Raw genomic sequence first — 26432 nt, 5'->3', positions numbered from 1 at the left:
GTGTAGGAGGGTTCCCTTTTCTCCACATCCTCTCCAGTATTTATTGTTTGCAGATTTCTTTGGCTACTCAGGGTCTTTTGTATCTTAATACAAATTTTAAGATATTTTGTTCTAGTTCTGTGAAAAATGCTATTGGTAATTTGACAGAGATTTCATTGAATCTATAGATCGCCTTGGGTAATATAGTCATTTTGACAATGTTGACTCATCCAATCCAAGAAAACGATATATGTTTCCATCTGCTTGTGTGGTCTTTGATTTCTTTCATCAGTGTGTTATAGTTTTTGAAGTACAGGTTTTTGTTTCCTTAGGTAGGTTTATTCCTAAGTATTTTATTCTTTTTGATGCTGTGGTAGATGGCATTATTTCTTGAATTTATCTTTCTGATCTTTTGTTGTTGGTGTATAGAAATGTAACAGATCTCTCTGCATTAATTTTGTATCTTGCAACTTTACCAAATTCCTTGATGAGCTCTAGTAGTTTTCTGGTCTCATCTTTAGAATATTCTATGTGTAGTATCGTGTCATCTGCAAACAGTGATGATTTTACTTCTTTTCCAGTTTGGGTTTCTTTTCTTTTCTTCTCTGATTGCCATGGCTAGTACTTCTAAAACTATTTTGAATAAAAGTGGTGAGAGTGGACATCCTTGTCTTGTTCCTGATCTTAGAAGAAAAGCTTTCAGCTTAACTGTTGATTATGATGTTAGTTGCAGGTTTGTTTCATGCTAAGTCACTTCAGTCATGTCCAGCTCTGTGCGACCCCATGAACAGCAGCCCACCAGGCTCCTCTGTCCACAGGATTCTTTAGGCAAGAATACTGGAGTGGGTTACCATTTCCTTCCCCAAGGTTTGTCATATATAGCCTTTATTATGTTAAGGTAGTTTCCCTCTATGACCACTTTGTGGAGAGGTTTTTTTTTCAGTTTTATTTATTTATTTTTAAAGAAATTTATTTATTATAATTGGAGGCTAGTTATCTTACAATATTGTAGTGGTTTTTGCCATACATTAGCATGAATCATCCATGGGTGTACATGTGTTTCCCATACCAACCCCCTCCCCCACCCTCCCTAAGAGTTTTTTAAAAAATCTTAAATGGGTGTTGAATTTTACCAAAATCTTATTCTGCATCTATTGAGATGATCATATAATTTTTATCCTTCAACTTGTTGATGTAGTGTATCACATTGACTGATGTGCAGATATTGAAAATCCTTGCATCCCTGGGATAAATCCCACTTGATCATGGTATATGATCCTTTCAATGTATTGTTCAATTCAGATTGCTAGTATCTTGTTGAAAATTTTTGCAGGTGTATTATATGATGTATATTTTGGCCTGGAGTAGATTAGAAAATGTTATTTGGGTCACATTCTGGAAATGATGTTATTCCTTAAATGTTTGATGAGGGTAAGCAGATTCAAGTCTGATAATCCTAGATATTCAAATTGTGTTGTCAGGCAGAAACCAAGCTCTGTTCTTTCTCATGGGATCAGGATCAGATATGTAATTCTGAAATTCCTTTGAAGTCTTTCAGAAACCTACACGACGTTGTGATGGGCAGCTGTCCTGGTATAAATGGGCTTTCTCTAATAGGAAAAAGAAAAATAAAGAAGGTCAATAGAAACCAGAGTGTCAGGCCATTTCTTGTTATAGGGGTGTCTGGAAATCACTATGGGCAGATAGGGATATTCACAGCCTAAGCTAAGATTAAATTAAAAGAAAAATAAGTAGCTTACATCACTTGCTGTATAGCAGATATTGGCATAACATTGTAAATCAACTATACTTCAAATATAAATAAACAAACAGATCTATATTTTTAAAAAGTAAGTTAAAAACTCAGTTAAGTGTGGTGATCCTAATATTAATACAAGATAACGTGTTTTAGGTGTGTCCTGAGACTTTCTGTAGCCTGTACTTCTGGCATCTGTAAAATGGTCCCTTTGCTATTACTATATTTGTGAAATCTTAGGTGTGAGAAGAGAGGTAAGAGTGTAAGAACAGCTGGCAATTATGGGCTTACCTCTTGGGGATGATTAACTTCAGAGTAAATTGTGGTGGAGTCATAGTTTTTCACAAGTTTTGGGATTTTTGTTTCCTGTAGAACACAATTATATTGACTTGGCTTACATAAAGAAATATGTACTCATGCACACATATATTCACATAAAGAGATATAAACTCATGCAAACAGATATATTCTTGGGAAAGGCAGTGTGACGAAAGAGGGATGATGTCAAAATTCTTCAGGAGGAGGGCTATGGAGTGTTTAGCAAGAGGAACTGGAAATCAAGCACTACTAGCTCTCAAATTTGTGAAGGATCAGTCACCTTTCCTGAGCCCCAAACTGAAGCACAACACTCCAGCAAACCAGTGGGATTATGAGCCAGAGAGACAGAAGGGTGACCCTGTTGGCAGGTGGTGTGAGGGAAAGAAACCATTCTTGTCCTGCATCCAACTCTACTCTCTTTCCTCCATTTTTAAGAACTGACCTACAGGGACTTCCTTTGTGGTCCACCAGTTAAGAATCTGCCTGCCAAGGCAGGGGACATGACTTTGATCTCTGGTCTGGGAGGATCCCACATGCCATGGGGAAACTAAGCTCGTGCGCCACAACTACTGAAATCTGTGCACCCTAGAGCTCATGCTCTGTCACAAGAGGAGCTACTCGTGCACCACAACTACTGAAATCTGTGCACCCTAGAGCTCATGCTCTGTCACAAGAGGAGCTACTGCAAAATGAGAAGCCCACGCGCTGCAACTAGAGAGAGTGACCCCTGCTCACTGCAACTGGAGAAACCGTGAGCAGCAACAAATACCTAGGGCAGTCGAAAAAAACAAAACAAAACAACACAACAAAACACCTAACCTACACTACCAGAGAGTCATTGTATTACATCTTTGGTCTCAGATCTTTACTACCTATAACTGGAGGTATTGCCTGCTCTGTTTTGCCCCTGTGATTCTAATAGCCTGGTCATCATGTCATTGGGGTCTCCTTGAGCATGGAGAACTGTTAGAATAGGAATACCTCATCTTAAGAATGGCTCTGCTTGGAATAAAAAGCCTGATGATAACAGAAGTCCCCTGTGCTCATAGTTTTTGGCATTTTAAATGAATTAGGGTGTATCTAGGGTGTTACCAAAACCTCTGAAACTCTCCAAAGTACCAGGTTTTGCTAAAGAAAAAGTTAGCAAATTTGTTGGAGATTAGATTCTTGGTTTGTTGTGAGTGATTCATCTTGTCATCAAGAGAAAACTGGAAAGGCAATTGAAATAACTAAGGTGAAAGCATCTCTTCTTGTTTGCTATCTTTAAAGAGCCTACTTTGCAAACATCTGTAAAGGGCTTTGTGAGGGGAGATTTGCTGTGGAATCCAAGATTTCTAGCTAGACCACTGCTTCCATTATTGAAGAATGCTGGCTCTCTTGACTTATTTTTCGTTAGATGTGGAACTGGTCTCCCAGGATGTGTAGTGTTATTTAGAAATGAACCATTTGCAGGTGCTTTATTTTGGGGCTGATGAGGAATTACTGATGCATGGCGGGGAGTTCCTGATGCCTGACCAAGGCCATCCTGTTATGTCGCTAGAGGGGAGGGGACGATTGAGGGCTGCTCATGCCTTTAGTGTCTTTCACAGTTGAGGGATTGCCAATTCTCGTCACTCTTTCTCTCTTAAGAGGCTCTTCTGAGCCCTGCTATTTTCCCTAAAAAAGGATGAGAAGTCCCCTGATACAGAATTGTGTCCTTTGGGAACTCTCAAATTTAACTGAACTTTATCCATCCAGCAGATATTTACTGGGCTTCATGCTAAGACATAGGGGAAGAGAGAGGAAGACATAATTTTCACTTCCAGGCAGCTTGTAAGTAAGCTGAAGGGACATGACTTACTGATGCATTACATAGTTAGATTAAGCAATGTAAAGCAGGGTATGAGTAAACATTCCACCGGCGTGAGAGCAAAAGGGTGTAGAAAGGTCCCAGACATAACTCTTGTCACTGCCTTCACTTCACCTCAGTGGTGGACATCGTTTGGATTTAGTCAGATGATTGTGACAAGTTAATGAATAATGACTGTAAAAATAATGACCATGATGGAGTATAAAGCTGAAAGTACTCACCTTGTTTGAATGGGTGACCTGAGCATACACAGTGTTCCCTGAAGAGAAGGAAGCGTACTCTAAGTTACTCACAGTTTCTGCTGTTAACACAGGAAGACACAGTCAATGGCTGAAGAACTCTGGTCTGCTCTCCCAGGACCTTGTCAACCCCATGTCACTCTCTGGCCCCAAAATGGTAGTTGTTTGAAACATTGCCCTTCCTTAGGGTACATTCATGTTCCCAGTCTTGGGAGTTCAGGGTTGAACCAGAACCTTTTCATCCATTTGATCTATTTCTGACCTCATCTCCTAGGAGAATATGGTCTTGAGCTACCCTAAAGCCTCTGAGTCTCTCTGGATTCACATGAAGGGAAGCTTCTGGGACAAAACAGCACTGGCTCCATGGGAGCTAGAGAATCTCACTGGTGAGCATAACGGAGCCAGATTGTCTCACGTATATAATACTATTCAACTTTTCAGAGCTCCTTAGAGTGGGTTTGATTATATTAGAGATGAGAAATTTGAGGCTTAGAAAGTTTTATTGCCTTGGTGCAAATTTACACAGGAAATGATCAAACAAGAATTTGAATGCATGCTGCCTGCAATGCAGGAGACCCCGGCTTGATTCCTGGGTTGGGAAGATTCTTGGGCTTCCCTTGTGGCTCAGCTGGTAAAGAATCCGCCTCCAATGCGGGAGACCTGGGTTTGATCCCTGGGTTGGGAAGATCCTCTGGAGAAGGGAATGGCTACCCACTCCAGTATTCTGGCCTGGAGAATTCCATGTACTGTACAGTCCATGGGGTCACAAAGAGTCAGACATGACTGAACAACTTTCACTTCAAACTCAATTCCCAAACCCTGGCTGAATAGAGTGATGGGGTCAGGCAGTCATCTTTGGGCATTTGATGCTCTAGTCCTATCTTTACACTGCGCCTGCTGTTGATAATGGACAGGCCATGAGCCCTTTCACTGGCACTTAGCTCTCCATTGACAGGATGGGGGAATGGCCCTAATCCCATCCCAAGAAATTGCCTGAGTGACCAGTTTGCATTCTTGTAAGGGACCCTGTAGGTCCCACAGGGGATAGACTTTCACAATTCCAGGTCTTCTTCCCTTGCACCATCTGGTCCATCTGAATAATGACATTCTGACCTCCTCCTCTCTCATTATCTAGCCCTCTGATCACCCCCCTTCATTTTCCATCTGGCTCTTGCCATCTGTTTAGTGACTGGGAGCTAAGAGTCTGGAAGCTCACCATGACACTGGGTTTGCTGAGTAGACAATTGAAAGAAACCTGAAAAATAAAATCAGGGAAACTGAAATATGTGACTGTAGTGAGAGAAGCCTTCCATCCTCTACCCCTGTAGGTGTGTCTCTGGAGTAACAGCCCCCAACCCTTTGGCACCAGGGACGGTTGGTGGAGGGGGTGGTTTTGGGATGGTTCAAACACATTACATTTATCGTGCACTTTATTTATATATTGTGGCAATCTCAAGATATTCTGCCTTGACTTTAGGGTTAGAGTTCTCATTCCTATGAGAATCTAATGCCACTGCTGATCTACAGGAGGTGGGGCTTAGGTGATGTGAGTGATGGCGAGTGGCTGTAAATACAGATGAAGCTTCATTCGCTTGCTCACTGCTCACCTTCTGCTATGTGAACTGGTTCCTAAGAAGCCCCATACTGGTACCAGTCTGGGGCCTGGGTGTCAGGGAACCCTTCTCTAGAGGATGTGGTGGGAAAGGGACCCAGAAAGGAGGGCAGGCAGGCCCCGAGGCTGGGTCCTGCATTTTCTAGTAGGACAGTCTCCTTAGGAGATTAGCACATGTGTATTCACAGCCCAAGTGTTGTCCCCGTGGACTGACTGAGCCGGGTTTGCATCCTCCCCACCTTTATCTGTCTTCTGCAAGACAGAGTCTTGTATCAGCCCCAGACTCTAAGTCTCTGAAGCCTGAGAGAAGTAACAATAAGAAGAAAGGAAACCTGCTACTTTTTTCCTCTGAACAAATATTAATATGAATGCAATGAAGAATATACATGTCAAAACAACCACAATGATAATCCATCTGATATCCAGGTATTCATTTTTCCCATTAATAACACCTGCAAAGAAAAAAACAAAAACAAAAAACGTTGCACTTGAGACACATCGAGTGAGGCCCAGAGTGGTATTTTAGAGCCTCTATTGCATCTCTTCTAGACTATCTTTGGGGGTTGGGTGGGTTCATCTATACCCAGAGGTTCTGGGGGTCTGGGCAGGATTTCTGCAAGTGGGAGTCTCATTTAGGCAGACAGGGCAGTGTGGAGCCTGGTAGAGACAGAGAGAAGAAGCAATCTTGCCTTCCTAAGGACTTTGCTCCTGGGCTCTGGGAGGCTTAGAGAAATGGTTGGTGGAGGGGGAGGGAAAAGGAGAGCATTCTAGAGGAGTAAGAGACACAGAGCTCCAGGGGGTGTCTGTCCTCTCCCAGCATCACTCAGCTGTCTCCCACTGGGCCTCTGTTTTAGGAATCATAAAGGGCATGAGCGACACCCCACACCCCACAACACTCAAGGCCCTCAGAGAGACCTGAGACAGACTTACCTTCACAGACACTCTTGTCAGAGACAGAAAAGGATAAATAACTGACAGGATTCTCAGCTATGCAGGTGTAGGTCTCTTCACTGAGGCTCTTGGGGTCCCAGGATATAGAGAGATTTGCTTCACTATGATATGGATTTCCTGCGACCTGCCACCTGAATGAGACGTTATCATTTGGATTCTCCACAGAGCACATCAGCTGGATCTCACAGGTATTATTTTCAGACCACGTGGTGTGATGTGCAACTTGTAAGTTGCTCAGTCGTCCTGTGTGCAGAGAAGAGTCCTGGATGAAGGACAAATGGCTTGGCTCAGCCCTCTGTGAAAAATCTCTATCACCTCTATGTTTCCATGTATCCCACCTGACACTGCTGTATACTCTGTAAATAACTTTGTGTGTGCTGCCTAATCGATGGGATTGAGGCCTCTGGTGACCAAATGATGAGGGATGTCAGTATGAGACAGAGTAGGCAGTGGAAGAGAGGGAAGGGAAAGACTGGAGTTTTTGCCAGCTAGTCAGGGGATTTTGAGCTGATCACTTTAATTTTTGGAGCTCCAGTTTATTCCTGGGGTCCTTCTAGCCCTTGTTCACTGCCCTTTGTGTAAACATAATTTGGAGACTATGCAGCCCAGCCTTAGACAGTTCAGAAACCAGAAGAGCAGGTGCGTGAGCTCTGTTTCCTCCATTATCAGAATTTTCCTAGCTGGGATGGAAGATAAAAGCTTAACTTACTTGGAGAACCAAATTTCCCACAACTTTGTTGGGATACTGGTTCTCATTGGATCTGGTGCTGCCTCAAATGATAACAAAGAGATCTTGATGCAGAGTGTCAGCAAGTCAGAAAGGGGTGTGTTGAGAACTAAAGAATTAGGGAAGGAAGGAGTGAAGAAACAGAGCAAGCAAGCAGTTCATGGGAAGGAAGAAGTGCAATAGATTTGGGCATTTGAGAATACACATGATGCAGGTACTTCTGAGAGTGGAGACCAGAAAATATTACCTAAAACTGTGTCAGCAGCTGTGAACCAGTGTGAACATGGGAGCAGTGCAGGAAAACCTTCCGACCTAGACTTGGCCCAAGGGTTGAAATAAAGATGACCCAGTAAAAAATGGAATGACTCCAACTATCTCATTAGAAGAGATTAGGCAAAGCATTAAGTTTAGCTAACTGAGTAGGGGTTGTGGAACATACCTTGTTTGAAAGGAATTTTCATGTCATGGCAAGAGTGGATTTGGAGTTAGGAAGACCGAGGTTAGAATCACGGCTTTGTCATTTATTGGCTACATGACCATGGACAAATTTTAGTCTCTGCTTGCCCCAATTTCTTCATCTGTAAAACTGGGCAATAATACCTACTTCTTGGATAATTATGAGGATTAAATTAGATAGCACATAGCACAGCAATGGCAAATGTTTGGCTTGAATATTTACCTCCTTCAACCAATGTCCATTGCTGGATTGGTGCTGCCTCAAATGATAGCAAAGAGATCTTGATGCAAAGTGTCAGCAAGTCAGAAAGGGGTGTGTTGAGAACTAAAGAATTAGGGAAGGAAGGAGTGAAGAAACAGAGCAAGCAAGCAGTTCATGGGAAGGAAAAAGTGCAATAGATTTGGGCATTTGAGAATACACATGATGTACTCTCAAAACATCTATATTAAAAACCTATATTAATATCTTACTCCACTTGATGAATATATAATTACTCACTTGACATTTCCACCTGAATATAATGTATATCCCCAAGTCAACATGTCCAAAAATATCCTCCAGTTGTTCTCCACCCGCCAAAAGTAGAAGCCAAAGTCCTTGTGAAGGCTCCCAGAGCCTTAGATGATGTGACTCCCTATTTCCTTACTGACTTTATTTCCTGTTACTCTCTCTTACTCTGCTCATTGACGTTTGAGCCTGCCAGACACAGGGAGGGCCTGTGCTGGATAGCTCTTCCCTCAGATATCTGCATGGCTCACTCTTTCACCTCCAACTGGCCTTGGCTCTAATGTCATCTTCTCAATGAGGCCTATTATGACTCCTCCATTTAAAACAGACTGCTGCTTTCTGGCATTTCTGGTGGTCCTTATATTGTTCTAATCTCTTTTTCCATGAGTTTCTCTCATTGCTTACTTACTATGTTCTTTGTTCATATATAATGTGTATTTTTATCATTGCCTCCATATCCTCTACCCAGAATGTCAGCATCATGATGAGGTCAGGGATCTTTGTTTTGTTCACTGATGTATCTCAAGGGACTAAAACAGAGTCTCAATATCATTCATGGTTAACAAATACTGTTGACTCAGTAAATAAACTTAACATGACTCACATTTTTCTTAACACTGAATCTTAGGCTGCTGCTGCTGCTAAGTCACCCCAGTCGTGTCTGACTCCGTGCGACCCCACAGACAGCAGCCCACCGTGCTCTGCCATCCCTGGGGTTCTCCAGGCAAGAACACTGGAGTGGGCTGTCATTTCCTTCTCCGAATCTTAGGCTGCTGCTGCTAAGTCACTTCAGTCATGTCCGACTCTGTGTGACCCCATAGATGGCAGCCTACCAGGCTCCCCCATCCCTGGGATTCTCCAGGCAAGAACACTGGAGTGGGCTGTCATTTCCTTCTCCAGTGAATCTTAGGCAGTTACTCCCAATTAATTGATATTGACCCATAAGATCAAATCTTTGCTATCCCTAGCCTAGTACACACAGATTAATTGGTCAATGTTTTAAAAAGCCAATAGTTTTTATCTTAAAATTCCTTTGCACAATTGCAAAAACAAACATGTTGGTGTACCTTACGTCTGTTTTTGTGTATGTGCTTTAGAAGGAGAGGCACTCCAAAATGCCCTGGGAATGTATTGGCATTCAGTCTCAGGGGTGTGGTTGTTGCAGAAGTTGTACTTGGTCTTCTAAATAGTCACAGAAGAAACTTGTCTCAACAAGTATAATGGAGCCTGGTACAGGGTCAAGGAGTCATAAGCTTTAGGTTCTAATCTCAGCTCTGTCACTAACTGCTGTGCAATGTCATTGAACTGTTTTGTTTCTGGACCTCAGTCTAGCTCCAAATGCCATACTTTTTACCACGAGTCTATAGTGCATATTTGCAGTCACATAGAATTGAAATTGTACTATTTTTTAGTCCATACAAAATTAAGCCCAAGTTTTGACTCACTGAAGATCTGCAGGTTATAATCGGTGTTCAGAGAAGACGTTGATGTGGTTATCTGGGCACGGTAATGTCCCACGTCTGCCATTGACAGATTGTTGAGGTGCAAGGAGTAGGACTCAGTGACATTCAGTTGATCTTTCCGTTTTGGATCAGTCACCTGTATTTTTGCTTCTTTTGGCCATATGAAGATGACAGAGCTTCCCTCGTGAAGCCAGGTGATGAACGTGATATTCTCTTTCACAGGAAACTTTGAGGGAAGAGTTACAGACTCCCTCAGGACCCCATTCACAACCAGTGGGGTTGAGCTGGCTTCTGAAAATGAGTTCCCTGTGAACACAGAAAGCAAACTGTTGTGACTCTCCCTTCCCTACCTCCCACACCCTTTCTCCTTACGCTGCCAGTCTGTTAGAGCTCACTGATACTGAAGTCCAAAGATAAGATGAAGAGGAAAAGGGTTGGGAGGAGTGCTGAAGCAGACAATCACAGAGGCTCCACCAACAAAATGCCTGGCACCCTTGGTTGATGAGTAGTTGGTCCCAGCCAGTCTACCTGTGACCAGCTGGATGCCACACTAGCTGGTCACACCTGGGTCATAGCCATACTATCTGACCCCAGCCTCTGAGTTATCTGGGCATGAGATGGAGAGGGACAACTGCATCCAATCCCTGGCACAGATTTCAAAAACTGCAACTCTTTACTGATGAAATATAGTTAAAGCTTGACATTTAGTAAATACCTGCTGTGTTCAACGTAGTAGGCTTGTGAGATTTAAAGGACTAATAATAGGAATTTACAGTTCTTATACATTATTTCATCTGATGCTGACAACAACTTTGACAAGTAGGATGAATATTATCATATCCATTTACAGACAAGGATCTGAGGCACAGAGTAGTTAACTAATTTTCCTAGAGTTGCCCAACTAAAGAATAACAGAGTTGGATTCAGATCCAACTCCTTTGACTCTAACTATTTTGTGCTCCTTGCATGATACCAGAAGATATCTTTTCTGCTCCCAAAAGATAACTGTCTAGGAGTTGAGAAGATAAAAACTGGTAAGTATAAAATTAATACATATAACTTCAAAGTAACATGTAATGGCTACACTCTCATGAACCTATCTCAGAGCCATTAATGTTTGAGCAAAAAAGGTGAAATGGTTATAATCATTTTTAAAGAAGATTCTTCCTTAACATCCTCTGCCAAATTCCTAGCATTTATCATACCATTTTGTAGCCTTCTGTTCTCTTGTTATCTTAACTTAATCATCTTATTTAATAGTTATCTTAATTATCTTTATATCTGAGCACAGAGCGTTACACAAAGTAGGATCTGGAAATGTTTGAGTGAATCAGTGAATAAGTAACCATTACCACTAGGATTCAGCAATATGTGAACTGAGACCTTCCAGATGTTCAAGCTGGATTTAGAAAGGCAGAGGAACCAGAGATCAAATTGCCAACATCCGCTGGATCACAGAGAAAGCAAGAGAATGCCAGAAAAAACATCTACTTCTGCTTCATTGACTACACTAAAGCCTTTGACTGTGTGGATCACAACAAACTGTGGAAAATTCTTAAAGAGATGGGAATATCAGACCACCTTATCTGTCTCCTGAGAAAGCTATATGCAAGACAAGAAGCAACAGTTAAAACTGGGCATATAACAACAGAGTGGTTCAAAATTGGGGAAGAAATATGTCAAGCCTATATATTGTCACCCTGATTACTTAACTTATATGCAGAGTACATCATGTGAAATGCCAGGGTGGAGGAATTACAACCTGGGATCAAGATTGCCTAGAAAAATATCAGCAGCCTCAGATATGGAGATGATACCACTCTAATGGCAGAAAGTGAAGAGGAACTAAAGAGCCTCTTGATGAGATTGAAAGAGGAGAGTGAAAAAGCTGGCTTGAAGCTCAAGATTAAAAAAAAGAGCTAAGATCATGGCATCTGCTTCCATCAATTCACAGCAAATAGATGGGGAAAAAGTGGAAGCAGTGACATATTTTATTTTCTTGGACTCCAAAATTACTGCAGAGAGTGACTGCAGCCATGTTGTTGAAAGATGCTTGTTCCTTGGAAGAAAAGCTATGACAAACCTAGACAGCATATTAAAAAGCAGAAACATCACTTTGCCGACAAAGGTCCTTATAGTCAGAGCTTTGGTTTTTCCAGTAGTCATGTACGGATATGAGAATTGGACCATAAAGCAGGTTGAGTGCTGAAAAATTAATATTTTTGAATTATAGTGCTGGAGAAGACTCTTGAGAGCCCCTTGGACAGGCAAGGAGATCAAACCAGTCAATCCTAAAGGGAGTCAACCCTGAATATTCACTGGAAGAACTGATGCTGAAGCTGAAGCTCCAATATTTTGGCCACCTGATGCAAAGAGCCAACTCATTGGGAAAGTCTCTGATGCTGGAAAGATTGATAGCAGGCAGAGATGGGGGCAACAGAGGATGAGATGGTTGGATGGCATCATCAACACAATGAATATGAGTTTAAGAAAGCTCTGGGAAATGGTGAAGAACAAGGAAGCCTGGCATGCTGCAGTCCATGAGGTCGCAGAGTTGGATGTGATTTAGAGACTGAACAATAACAACTATTACCACAACCTCAACTTTCTTAAGACCCCTTAGTTCTCAGGAGAGAATCTGAGTAGGGGAGGAAATATCTCTTAGGATTTTTGTGCTCAACTCCTGGGTGAGCTCGCACTTCCTCTCTCTCAAATTGTCATATGCATGCCTGTCACATGAAAACGACTTCACCCCTTACTACATTTTTCCATCAGCATTGTAACCTGCTGTTGTTTGTCATTTGGCCCTTCTTCCCTCTTGGAATAACACGCGTGAATATCACAAGCAAAATCTTGAGTGAAAAAAGAAAATTCAGATACAAATAGAATACAGTGGCATGCTTCCATTTATTTAAAGTTTAAAAACAAGCAAAATAAATCTATTCTTTTAAAAGTTGGGATAGGGTTACCTTTGCAGTGGAGGGAGAGCAAGTAGGAGGGAGCATAGTGGGGGCTTTCTGGGCTGCTGGTTATGTGCCGTTTCTTAACCTGTGTCCGGATACACAGATTTGTTCATTTTATGATGACTCATTGAGCTGACACTTAGGATTTGCAGTTTTCTCTATTTCAGTAAAAGAGGTTAAACAACAAAAAGCAAAACAAAAAAATTGCAATGGCCTATGTGGGACAAGAGCTTCCCTGGTGGCTCAGATGGTAAAGAGTCTGCCTGCAGTGTGGGAGACCTGGGCTCGATCCCTGGGTCAAGAAGATCCCTTGGAGAAGGAAATGTCAACCCACTCCAGGACTCTTGCCTGGAAAGTCCCATGGACAGAGGAGCCTGGCAGGCTACAATCCATGGGGTCACAAATAGTCAGACATGACTGAGCGACATCACTTTCTATGAGGGACAAAATGATCTGATTCTTTTTCTCTCTGGCCTAATTTCCTATAACTTTCCACCTTCTTCCCTTCCTAGCTCACATTATGCTGGCCTGGTTCTTCCTTGAAAGGCCAGGGTTGTACACTTGTAATTGCCCCTGTCTGGAATGCCCTTCGCCCAGGTATCCACATGGCTCACTCTTTTTGTCTCCATAAGGTCTTTAACTTAAACTTGCCCTCTCAAGGAGGTCTTCTATGACTACACTTTCCTCACCACCAGTCCTCACTGCTGTACACTCACTGCCTTTGAATTTGTTTTTCTCTGTAATATTGTCTACCACACTTTGTAATTCGCATATTTGTTTTACTGTTCTTTCCCCCTTCCACTAGAATATAAGCTCCATGAAAGCAAGAATTTTTGTCTGTCTTGTTCAGTGTGGTGGACACTCTTGAACAGTGCTTGGCACATAGTAGGCCCTGGTGGTTCAGTGGAAAAGGATCTGCCTGCAGTGCAAGAGATGCAGGAGATGTGGGTTCAGTCCCTGGGTTGGGAAGATTCCCTAGAGGAAGGCATGGCAATCCATTCCAGTATTCTTGCCTGAAAAATCCCACAGACAGATGAACCTGGCAGTCTGCAGTCCATGGGATTGCAGAGTTGAACAAGACTGAGTATGAGCATGAATATTGTTAAGTGAATGAGTACATCTCCACTCTTTATCTTGGAGTTTCTGTGCCAAGGATGTTTAGGTCCAGTTCCTCTTTGTAAGGAATCTTGGCATATCCTGTGGCCAAGGACTCTTCAGGAACTGTTATTCTTTGTCTAGTACAGACTTTTAAGCTTTGTTTTTACAGGTTGAAATCCTTCATTTATTTAGCAATCATTTTACTATTTGCTCAGCTCTATGCCAATTCAGTGAATAAAAGCCTTAGAAATCACGGCATTCAGAGCATATTTATTAGATTCCTTTTATATACCAGTTTCTGGGCTGATGACTGTGAATACAAATATGAATAAGACACTGCTTGTCCTTCTTAGAGAAGCCTGACAGGTAAACGTGTAGCTGCGGTGTGGCGAGTTAGGCATAGACCTAGGATAGAGTTTGCTTCCAGACAGCTCTCACATCACTAATTTCACCCTGCACACTCACTATCAAGTGTTTCTTTCTCTTAGCCATAATTACGAGGTTGCTTTCCTCTATTTTGCATACTCTTGAGTGTAGGGATTATGCTTATTATCTCTGTAACCCTAGCCTTTAGCACAATTTTGAGCCCAATAAATGTCAAGTTGATAAGAGGTATATGCTCTCAGTTCAGTTCAGTGACTCAGTAGTGTCCAACTCTTTGCAACCCCATGAATCGCAGCACACCAGGCCTTCCTGTCCATCACCAACTCCCGGAGTTCACCCAAACTCATGTGCATCGAGTCGGTGATGCCATCCAGCCATCTCATCCTCTGTCGTCCCCTTCTCCTCCTGCCCCCAATCCTTCCCAGCATCAGGGTCTTTTCCAATGAGTCAACTCTTCGCATGAGGTGGCCAAAGTATTGGAGTTTCAGCCTCAGCATCAGTCCTTTCAAAGAACACCCAGGACTGGTCTCCTTTAAGATGGACTGGTTGGATCTCCTTGCAGTCCAAGGGACTCTCAAGAGTCTTCTCCAACACCACAGTTCAAAAGTGTCAATTCTTTGGTGCTCAGCTTTCTTCACAGTCCAACTTTCACATCCATACATGACCACTGGAAAAACCATAGCCTTGACTAGACGGACCTTTGTTGGTAAAGTAATGTCTCTGCTTTTTAATATGCTGTCTAGGTTGGTCATAACTTTCCTTCCAAGGAGTAAATATCTTTTAATTTCATGGCTGAAATCACCATCTGCAGTGATTTTGGAGCCCAAAAAAATAAAGTCTGACACTGTTTCCACTGTTTCCCCATCTATTTCCCAAGAAGTGATGGGACCAGATGCCATGATCTTTGTTTTCTCAATGTTGAGCTTTAAGCCAACTTTTTCACTCTCCTCTTTCACTTTCATCAAGAGGCTCTTTAGTTCCTCTTCACTTTCTGCCATAAGGGTGGCATCATCTGCATATCTGAGGTTACTGATATTTCTCCTGGCAATCTTGATTCCAGCTTGTGTTTCATCCAGCCCAGCATTTCTCATGATGTACTTACTCTGCATGGCAGTGCAAATAGTGAAAATGATGGGGCAGGAAGGGTTGGAGGTTGTCAGGAAACACATCACAGAGAAGATACCATTGTAGTATGGCTTTGAATAAAAACAAGAGATCCTTCATTGCTTGATTATTTCAAGAATGTCCTACTCTTTCTTTGCTCTGTTGTTCCCTTTGACTGAAACACCTTGCCCACATTTTCCCCTCGGGTGAGCTCCTATTTATCCTTTAAGGGTAAGTTCAAATTGCTTATATTTGTGGGGTTTTGCATTGATCCAGGAAAGTTGAAAGGAGTTTGTAGTGGGAGAAGAGGAAAAGGTATAGAAAGAGGAGAAGGGGTTGGTAGGAGTCGTTCCCTGCAGGTCTAAGAATAAGATTTAAACCTCTGTGCTTAAGGAAGGTGAAGGTCAGAAACTGCTTTTGGAAAAGCTCAAAATTACTTTTGAAAAAGTTCAAAAGCTACTCTGAAAGACTTTGGACTGAAGGAGAGCTGTTTTGGGGTCCAGATGATACAATATGGCCCAGAGAGCACAAGGTCTTTTTCTCTACTCTACCTGGAATCAGCACTGATGCTTTGGGAATGTCCTAGATCTGTATCCTTGGCATGAATATTGATGTTCTCTGCAGAACATTGAGGTCTCCCCTAAGTGGTTCAGCTGGTAGCAGATTTGGTTAGGACTGGAACCAGAAGAGATTAAGAATTGGGAAGATGTTTCATGACTGCAACAGAAGGCTGCTTTAGTGATCCATGGAAAGTTCTCTTTTTAGTCACTGGGGGCCACTTGGAGCATGGGGTTGGTGCTGAGGTCTTGCTCATCCTCTGGTGTGGATGTTGAGTCAGCAGAAATTTGCAGTATGTTTGTTTACAAGTTTCACTCACTCTGGGAACATGAGTAGTGTCTTCATCAGCTTATTATGCCCTTAGAATCTGGCCCAGGGAACCTGGAATACTGCATAGGTTGAGATTAGAATGTGAAGTGACTTGAACGATTATCTGAATGATTTTTTTTTAATGTGGTAAGAAAAATGGAGTATTTTTTAGAAATGAGAAGGAATAAAGAAAGCAGGTAAGACTGAGTTGATTCTGGAAAAATGGCAGAGAAACTTTGGGTTATCTAACCTAGGGGACTGGCTTAGGCCTATCTAAGGGAAAAAGAAATATAGTGGGCTGTTTCAGCTCAGCATGAAACAAGTTCAGAAGGAGGTTAGAAAATATATGAATAGCCAATAAGCACACGAAAAGATGCTCAGTATCATTAATTGTGAGGGAAATGCAAATCAAGAACCTCTATGAAATGTCTTTATATCTACTAAGATGGTGACTAATAATAATAACAACAATAAAAATAATTGAAAAAAAAAAAAGAAAAAAAAAAAAAAGAAAAATAAGTGTTGGTAAGGATGTGGAGAAATTAGAACACATTGCTGGTGGGAATGGAAACTGGTACATCCACTGTGAAAAAACTGTTTAGTGATCCCTCAAAAAATTAAGGACAGCATTATCATATGATCCAGCAGTTTCATTCCCAGAAGAACCGAAAACAAAAACTTGTACAAAAGTCTTCATAATAGCACTATTTGAAAAAGCCAAAAGCTGGAAACAACACCAATGTCCATCAGGAGGTGTGTGGATGAATAAGTTATGGTACACACATACAGTGGAATATTATTGAGCAATTAAAAGGAATGAACTCTCGATACATGATACAATAGGAATAAACCTTGAATACATTTTACTAAGAGAAAGAAGTTAGACATAAAAATTCACAGATCACATGATTTCATTTATATGTAATATCCAGAATAGGTGAACTCATTGAGACAGAAAGCAGATTAATGTTTGAAGGGGGGTAGTCGGGGAGAGAAATGAGAAGGGATTGCTTAATGAGTACAAGGTCTTCTTTCAGGGTGATGAAATGCTCTGGAGCAGTAGAAGTGGTGGTTTCCCAATGCTGTGAGTTTACTAAATGTCACTGAATTTGTACACTTTAATATTATTATTTTATGTTTTGTAAATTACACCTTAATGGAAAAACAAAACAAAACAAAAAAAACGGAAGAAAGACAACAGTCTGCTTGTGCATGGAGACACAACTGAGACTAGATCTGGAGTGAGACTGAAAACTGGGAGGCTTGGAAGCCTGGCAGTCCAGTGGGCGGTGACTGCAGATTCTGAGAGGTGGAAAGACCCAGTTGTTCTTGATGATAAGACAAAATGTAAAACAACTCTCTGCCTGTGGTGAGCAACAATAAACATTGATAGGTATGGATGGTTGGTAAGAAGTAGATAATGCTGCTCAAGGGAAGGGGAGTCATTGGATTATAGTCTCTGAGCAGAAAAACCTGCAGAGTTTTTGGCTCAAAACCTCAGAATCATTTGGTTGGCCCATGTGTATTGGTTGTAACATATATTTCCTACTGCTGTTCTCTCTTGCACATCAGAATACCTGTATCTGCTTCTTGCAAACACACTCAAAGAACTAGTTCTTATTTCTCCATCCTTCCAACCCCATTGTGACTAAAGTCTCATATGTGGTCCATGGAACAGCACTGGTGTTCCTTGGGAATTTGTCATAAATGCAGAGACTTAGTCTCCCCTCCAGAATCAGCATTATAATAAGATGCCCTAGTACTTTGTATGCATGTTAACATTTGATAATGTTTCATGTTCACTTTTCACTTTCATGCACTGGAGAAGGAGATGGCAACCGACTCCAGTGTTCTTGCCTGGAGACTCCCAGGGACAGAGTTGGACATGACTGAAGTGACTTAGCAGCTAACATTTGATAAGTTCCCACCTAGAAAGAATTAAATGTAGAAGCAAGTGAGATTCATTTTCTCCAGGGCATGATGACGTTTGATCTCAATTATACCTTGAGCTTCCCTGGTGGCTCAGATGGTAAAGCATCTGCCTGCAATGCAGAAGACCCGGGTTCGATCCCTGGGTTGGGAAGGTCTCCTGGAGAAGGAAATGGCAACCCACTCCAGTATTCTTGACTGGAGAATCCCACGGATGGAGGAGCATGGTAGGCTACAGTCCATGGGGTTGTAAAGAGTTGGACACGACTGAGCGACTTCACTTCACTTCATACCTATTGGAATTATTTCTTAACATGGTTTATCTTTACAGTTAAATTTCCTAAAAGGAGCAAGTTATGGTGTCTGGCTCCTTGAAAGAATGTAGGCTGGCATGAGTCATCTTCCTTCATGCTTGCTTCAAGATTGATTTGTACCATACTCTTGTCACAGTGGTTTTCTTTTCCTTCCTTAATCATTCTAAACTCTTCCCTGCACCAGGGCCTTTGCACATGTAATGTCCACTGCTTTGAATGCTTCTTCATTAGACTCCTCCCTTGTTTGACTTCTCTTTAAATATCAGTTGAGATGCTACCTTTCCAGAAAATCCTTTCCACACCACTCCATCTAAAGAAGGTCCTCTTGTTTTTCTATCCCATGGTCCTGAAACCAAGCAGGACCCTGTGGGGCTCATGGACACAGAAACCTTTCTGTCCTGCATATCTTGTTTGTAGGGAATAGACTCCAGCATTCATGACCTTCAAATCTTCCCTGGTGTCTCAGACAGTAAAGCGTCTGCCTACAATGTGGGAGACCTGGGTTCAATCCCTGGGTTGGAAAGACCTCCTGGAGAAGGAAATGGCAACCCACTCCAGTATTCTTGCCTGGAAAATCCCATGGATGGAGGAATGTGGTTATGCTACAGTCCATGGGATTGAAAAGACAGACTGAGCACTTCACTTTCACTTTCATGACCTTCCCTTAGTTCCTAAGGGCAGATTATAACAATTGCTAATCTGGAAAGGGAAGGGATGCAGACAAAAGGAGGAGCAGTAAAAACAATGGTGCAGCCTTGGGGCAGGGTCCTGGTTCTGCCTTAGGGATGCACAACAATATCTTTGAGCTCTTTATACTAATAGAACTAACACTCCCATAAAATGGAAGATGCCAGCATTCTTCATTCCAGATTAAAGGAACTAGAGAAGCTCTTCTAGAAGACCACCTCAGGCCATATTAAAGGAACTACAGAAACTCATCAGATTATCTGAGACCAGATTAAAATAGTACTGGCCCTGCACACACCCTAATCTTATTAGCAATCCTACCCTTGAATGGTTGCTATAAAACTCTTCGCCAAACCCTCCAGGTTGGAACACATGGTTTTCAAGAGCAGAAGCCTTCTGTGTCTCCCTTTTCCTGGCAAACCAATAAAACTATCCTTTTCTACTTCACCCATAACTCTGTCTCTGAGACTTGATTCGGCACCAATGCACAGAGGCCGAGTTTTCAGCATCAGTACCCTGCTTATTATCTTCTTAGTATCACAGTTTATAATTCCAAATACATTTATGTGAATATATAGCTGTTTGTAAACTATGCAGCATAGTAAAATGGTTATGAATAGACTCTGGAGCCAGTTTCCCTAAATTATAACCTTGTAAATTACTGCTTTCTTCCTGGACCTCAGAACACCTGCACACACATTCAAGTATGTTTCATTTCCTAAACCATTCACTTCCCCCGCAGCAGTGTGACAGTAAGCAAGTTACTCAAGTGTTGTATGCCTTCATTCCTCTTCCTTAAAGTGGGGATAGGAATAGTGTATATTTCATAGGGCCCTTATGAGAAATATTAATGGGAATGGGGAGAAAAATGGGAATTTTAACCTGAGGACATTCAGAATATTGAATTCTAGAGATGAGTTCAATTTTGCAAGGAGGTAAAGACAGGGATCTCTTGTCTTTGCCTCCGTGGCTCCTGGGCCAGGGAGTAGCTCTTGAATGTATAATTTTTTTCTCTTTCTGCTCTTGTACATATTCCCCAAGTTTCTGTCCTTACAATTTTATCCTTAGCTTTATTTATTATTTCTATGCTGTGAGTTCCAAGCCTCCAGCCTCAGCTCTACCTCTAGTCCTAAATTTCCAGCTGCTTTCAGGAAATTTCATGAATATCACACTAACATCTTAAAATTAGTAGGTCCAAAATTGAAATCATCTTCGCGTCATGGCTGCTCCCTCTTCCCCTCTCCCAACTTTGTAAACTTTTTGGCTATTCTGTCTGAAATTTCTCTGCCCCCAACATTTAATCTCTTCTCTCCTTGCTTGATTTATTTCCTCCTTATCATCTATCACTATCCAATATACTTATTTATTTTGCTTCACTTATTTGTTTTGTTTATAGCTTGTTTCCTCGGCTAAAATGTTAACTCCGTGAGGGCAGAATTTTTTTCTGCTTCATTCATGGTGTACACTCAGAAACTAGAATAGTGCCAGGCATCCAGTAGGTGCTCAATGATTGTTTATTGGATGACAATGAATTCTCTCCCCACTTCATTCCCATTGCCAGGTAATCTAGCTAATTCAACATCTGTGGTGATTCTTGCTTCTGCCCTTTCTTGTGCTGCTACCATTTTGATTCAGCTGTCACTGTTCCTCAAAACTATCACAAGAGCTTGCCACCTACTGGCTAATGAAATCTGTGTGAGTTATTTCAAAAGGGAATAATAATAGTACAGACTCCTAGAACTGTCAAGAAGCTTATGTGTATGATGTAAGTATAGCATTTGACTCAGTGCCTGGAACAGTACAAGCCCACAATGAATGTTAACTATTTTTACCTGCTACCCTGGGCTAGTTCTGGGATAGCTTTCTTGTCTTGTTTTCTGCCCCTTCCTGTACTTTGGCCCCAGTGGACCGCTTGTGCTTCCCCCAAACCTGACATGAACCTTCAAGTTTTCCACATAATGGACAGCAGGGAATGAGAAGCATGTAGGATCTGAGAATTCCTGTCTGGCAGATTAAGTATTGCTGGACTAGCTAGTCCCTGATTTGCATCAAAGGAAAGGAAAGCTGGAGAGTAGTTTTTTTCACAGTACGCAAAAACCGTAAACACTGAGTGTTTTAGTTGGGTTCAGAAATTTCAGCTAAACAGAACCATAGATTTTCGATATTTTCGATGAGGCAAGAAAGAACATGTAGCCTACTTGTGATCACACAGTAAGATAGCAGCTACTCTGGTGAGAAGGCTTCTTTTCTTAACCTTGCTGCTGCTGCTGCTGCTAAATCACTTCAGTCGTGTCCGACTCTGTGCGACCCCATAGACAGCAGCCCACCAAGCTTCCCCATCCCTGGGATTCTCCAGGCAAGAACACTGGAGTGGGTTGCCATTTCCTTCTCCAATGCATGAAAGTGAAAAAATAAAGTGAAGTCGCTCAGTCGTGTCTGACTCCTAGCGACCCCATGGACTGCAGCCCACCAGGCCCCTCCGTCCATGGGATTTTCCAGGCAAGAGTACTGGAGTGGGGTGCCATTGCCTTCTCCGTTCTTAACCTTAGCTCTCTTTATATCACAACATGCTGGCTGTAAACCCCAGTCGTATCTTAGAAAAGCTCATTTCCCGTGCTCCAGAATATAATTCATTTAAATGCAGACACAGTTGAAGCTGTTAACTCCAGATAATCTCAGGCTGTAAGCTGTTAAGTTGAGAGGCAATGGCAGTTTATCAGGCACCTCTGTGAGCCCCACCAGATCCCTTAGTAGAGATACAGACAGACACCTAAATGTAGGTGATTTAGATCAAGCAAACTGCACAAAACCAGGAGTCAAACATGACTACATGGGTATACTTCAGCATTTACCTGGGCCACGGCAGAAGAAGACAAGTAGGAGAGCCTGGAACAGCCAGATCATGCTCTTAGCAGTGGAGAATGGTGTTGGAGACTTCAAGATAGTCAGTGCTCTTGCCATTCTTTCATAAACTGAAAGTGCTTCTTATCGACACTGCCTGTTTCCTCTTAGAGGCGTGGCAAGACCTTCTTCCCCTGCACTAAAAGTCCCAATTTTATTTTGCATATTTGTTTACTTTTTTTCTGAGCTAAGTGCAAAAATCATGTGTGATGTGAACTGGAATCTTCACTACTGTTAACTTAAAAAATAGTTACAACCTAAAAGTTGAGAGTTATGTTTTATTTGCCAGAAATTTTTAGGACTTCAGACCTGGGAGACAGCATCTCAAGTAACCCTGAGAGAACTGTTCCAAGGAGGTGGGGGGAAGGGTCAGGCTCTACAGAAGTTTGCAACAAGGGGCAGGTAGTCCAAACATCAAAAGATTATTGTTAATTAAATATCTCAAGTTAAGGAATTTAGCCCTTTTCTATGTATGGAAGATGCAAGAGTCTGGGCTTACTGAAATCATTCCGTTTATGTGCATCTCAGCTCCCTGGGGCCAGCATCCTGCATTTTTTTACATCCTTGGTTCCTCGAAGTGAGTGGAGGCAGCATGATAGCTGCTGGACCGCAGGTATTCTTCTCTTTCATGGTTAGCCTGGAGGACTGGAATCACTGATGACTGTGACATTCTTGTTGATTGATATGATAGGAAATACTGTTTCCTACTATCTACATCCTTTCTTCTTTTATTTTGATTTTTTTTTTTAATCGTGGTAAAACAACTGTCAACTACAACTTGGCACTTGCTATGGGCACTTGCTGTCTTCCTTTACAATGGTTAAATCATGTGTTGCTGCAGCTGCTGATCTTCAACAGCTCCTGAAAGGAGTTCAGGGTAGAGAATAAAAAGAGGCACTCTGTGCTCTGGGAAAAACTGGCAGGACAGGTCTTCAAGTAGTTAGGTTGCAAGAAGGGGGACCCCTTCCAGGACTTGAAAGTGGGTTCTTGTCTAACACTCAGAAATGAATTGTCTGAGGAGACACATGTGCTGACAAAGAAGGAGTCTTTATTGGGAAGGGGCACCCAGGCAGAGAGCAGGAGGGTAAGGGAACCTGAGAGGGCTGCTCTGCCATGTGGCTTGCAGTCTTGGGTTTTACGGTGATGGGGTGAGTTTCTGGGTTGTTTCTAGCCAATCACTCTGATCCAGGGTCCATTCTGGTGGCACACACATTACTCAGCCAAGAAGGAAGTCAGTGAGAAGGATTCTGGGAGGTGGTAGGACACATGGCATCTCCTTTTGACCTTTGCCAAACTCTTCTGGTTGGTGGTGGCTTACTAGTTCTGTATTCCTTACCAAGACCTCCTGTTGTAAAATAACTCATGCAAGTGGTTCTTTTGGTGCCTGGCCAGGGTGGGTGGTTTCAGTCAGTGTGTTTAGTCTAACAATTAGGTATTTTCAGGAATCAATTTTATGAGCCCAATTCTTGTATCTCCTTATATCTAGAAAAACACTAAAATCCTTCCTGGTGACAACTGTTCCTTGATGTCAATCCAGGATTTTGGACTGACTCATTGGACTGACAAATCCAATGAGCAGAAAGTTTCACCAGACTAGCAGAAACCTTCTGGGAATATATGTGCTTGAGTGCATGTATTTCTCCTTCACCAAAATCACATGCATACCTACCTTCTCCCCCTGCCTCTTTGGAACAGTTTATCAGAGCTATCTGAGGTGCTGTCTCCTGGGCTGCAGTCCTCATTTTTGCACCAAATAAAACTTAACTTGCAGCTCTCATGTTGTGCATTTTTTAAAGTTAATACAACCTAAATTGTATATTGTGGTTATGTAATCCAAAACTTACTGTTTTAACTGTCAGTTCAGTAACATTAAATAAAAACCATGTTGTGCAACTGCCAACATTATACATTTCCAAAATGTTTAATTACCTTCAATATTGTGATTCAACTGTATCATTCAGATGACTGAATATATGTGAGATAGATATATCTGTCTTACATATATTTGGTCTTTGTCCACAGCTCTCAAAATCTTCAGAATTTCCTGAGCTATTAGAATAATGCAAACATCTTTTGTTATACTATTTGGTCCCTCATCTTCAATTTCTGAAATCACTTTTGTTGTTCAGTCGCTAAGTCACATCCGAGTTTTTGTGACCCCACAGACTAGAGCATGCCAGGCTTCCCTGTCCTTCAGTATTTTCTGGAGTTTTCCCAAACTCATGTCCATTGAGTCAGTGATGCCATTCAACCCCTTCTCCTCCTGCCCTCAAGTTTTTCCAGCATCAAGGTCTTTTCCGATGAACTGACTCTTCGCATCAGGTGGCCAAAGCCTGAGGAAGTATTCATTCAAACCTCTGATATGTAGCTGGGAGGTCAAAAGCCCAAGTGACAGCTTGCACTTGTGACTGGCGTCTGAGGTGGTGGTGTGGGTGAGGGCAGTCTTATGGGACTGAACCTGTAGCCAAGCAGGACCTTATGGTGCCTTCCCCAGACTCAACCTCCCATCCCATGTCTTCTGCCTGCCTCTCTTTTTTTGTAGAAAAGTTTTATTCTCCAAGGCCTCCCCTGAGTCACAAAAGATGAGCTCAAGAATTGACTGAATTGAGGTGAACTTGAAGTAACAACAACAACGAAAATTGGGGCCAGGAAAACTGGTAATGAATCAAACTGTAAATCAGCCACAAAGCAGCCACAGAATGTTGAGCTCCTCCCTGAAGGACATAGATACAGTGTCTGACGCACATTTCTGAGTTGTCTTACAGATACTAAAACCCTCACCAAACTGAAGAAGCTAACTAGATAAAGACAATGAGCCCCCAGACTGCCTGGAGTCTGAGGACTTATGATGTTACCACCTGTGACACCACCCTATTATTCACCATTAACCAGTCAGAATTGTGCACGAGGTGATCATACAACCTGTGACTCCCCTCCATCACTCTGCCCTTTAAAAAGGGTCCCTGAGAGCCATGAAGACATCAGGTTTTCTGAGCATCAGATGCCTGCACGCCTTGTTTGGCATCTACAGAAAACACTCTACTTTCTTTCAGCATAGCCTAGTATCAGTAGATTGGTTTACTTTGCACAGGTGAGTGGACTGAAGTTTGGTTCAGTAACAAACCCCTAACTTATGGAACCTGATGTTATTTCCAGGCAGAGAGTGTCCAAATTGGGCTGTATTATCAGTTCAGTTCAGTTCAAGTTGCTCAGTCATGTCCGACTCTTTGAGACTCCATGGACTGCAGCACGCCAGGCCTCACTGTCCATCACCAACCAACTCCTGGTGTTTACTCAAACTCATCTCCACTGAGTCGGTGATGCCATCCAACCATCTCATCCTCTGCCGTCCCCTTCTCTTCCTGCCTTCAATTTTCCCCAGCATCAGGGTCTTTTCCAGTGTCAGCTCTTCGCATCAGGGGGCCAAAGTATTGGTGTTTCAGCTTCATCATCAGTCTTTCCAATGAACACTCAGGACTGATTTACTTTAGGATGGACTGGTTGGATCTCCTTGCAGTCCAAGGGACTCACAAGAGTCTTCTCCAAGACCACAGTTCAAAAGCATCAATTCTTCGGTGCTCAGCTTTCTTTATAGTCCAACTCTCACATCCATACATGACTACTGGAAAAACGATAGCCTTGACTAGACAGACCTTTGTTGGCAAAGTAATGTCTCTGCTTTTTAATATGCTATCTAGGTTGGTTATAACTTTTCTTCCAAGGAGTAAGCATCTTTTAATTTCATGGCTGCAGTCACCATCTGCAGTGATTTTGGAACCCCCCAAAATAAAGTCTGACACTGTTTCCCCATCTATTTCCCAAGAAGTGATGGGACTCGATGCCATGATCTTAGTTTTCTGAATGTTGAGCTTTAAGCCAACTTTTTCACTTTCCTCTTTCACTTTCATCAAGAGGCTTTTTAGTTCCACTTCACTTTCTGCCATAAGGATGGTGTTATCTGCGTATCTGAGGTTATGATATTTCTCCCAGCAATCTTGATTCCAGCTTATGCTTCATCCAGCCCACCCTTTCTCATGATGTACTCTGCATATAAGTTAAATAAGCACGGTAACAATATACAGCCTTGATGTACTCCTTTTCCTATTTGGAACCTGTCTGTTATTCCATGTTCATTTCTAACTACTGCTTCCTGATCTGTATACAGATTTCTCAAGAAGCAGGTCAGGTGGTCTGGTACTCCCGTCTCTTTCAGAATTTTCCACAGTATGTTGTGATCCACACAGTCAAAGGCTTTGGCATAATCAATAAAGCAGAAGGAGATGTTTTTCTGGAACTCTCTTGCTTTTTCGATGATCTGGCAGATGTT

At 42.1% G+C, this 26432-nt stretch overlaps 1 protein-coding gene and 1 non-coding gene across 7 annotated transcripts; one reads left to right on the top strand and one right to left on the bottom strand.

Moving 5' to 3' along the window:
• Nucleotides 1–910: 910 nt before the first annotated feature.
• SLAMF6 (SLAM family member 6) lies at nucleotides 911–22210 on the bottom strand. 6 transcript variants are annotated; one of them, XM_019987915.2, is made up of 8 exons: nucleotides 22057–22210; nucleotides 9841–10164; nucleotides 6684–6947; nucleotides 6086–6205; nucleotides 5358–5396; nucleotides 4124–4203; nucleotides 2027–2101; nucleotides 911–1589 (listed from the first exon to the last, which is right to left on the bottom strand). In XM_019987915.2, the coding sequence occupies exons 1-8, from the start codon at nucleotides 22163–22165 to the stop codon at nucleotides 1542–1544; spliced, it is 1059 nt and encodes a 352-aa protein (XP_019843474.2). In that variant the 5' UTR covers nucleotides 22166–22210; the 3' UTR covers nucleotides 911–1541. The 6 variants fall into 6 exon arrangements, with proteins under 6 accessions (XP_019843474.2, XP_019843482.2, XP_019843491.2 ...); XM_019987923.2 differs by having other exon boundaries at nucleotides 4124–4200; XM_019987932.2 differs by having other exon boundaries at nucleotides 4124–4161.
• Nucleotides 18286–18357, top strand: TRNAC-GCA (transfer RNA cysteine (anticodon GCA)). The gene has a single exon. It is a non-coding gene; the product is annotated as a tRNA-Cys (tRNA).
• Nucleotides 22211–26432: the final 4222 nt, after the last annotated feature.

Source organism: Bos indicus, chromosome 3, assembly GCF_029378745.1.
Source record: "Bos indicus isolate NIAB-ARS_2022 breed Sahiwal x Tharparkar chromosome 3, NIAB-ARS_B.indTharparkar_mat_pri_1.0, whole genome shotgun sequence".
Classification (NCBI taxonomy): domain Eukaryota; kingdom Metazoa; phylum Chordata; class Mammalia; order Artiodactyla; family Bovidae; genus Bos; species Bos indicus.
This window is presented reverse-complemented; position numbering and strand designations above follow the sequence as displayed.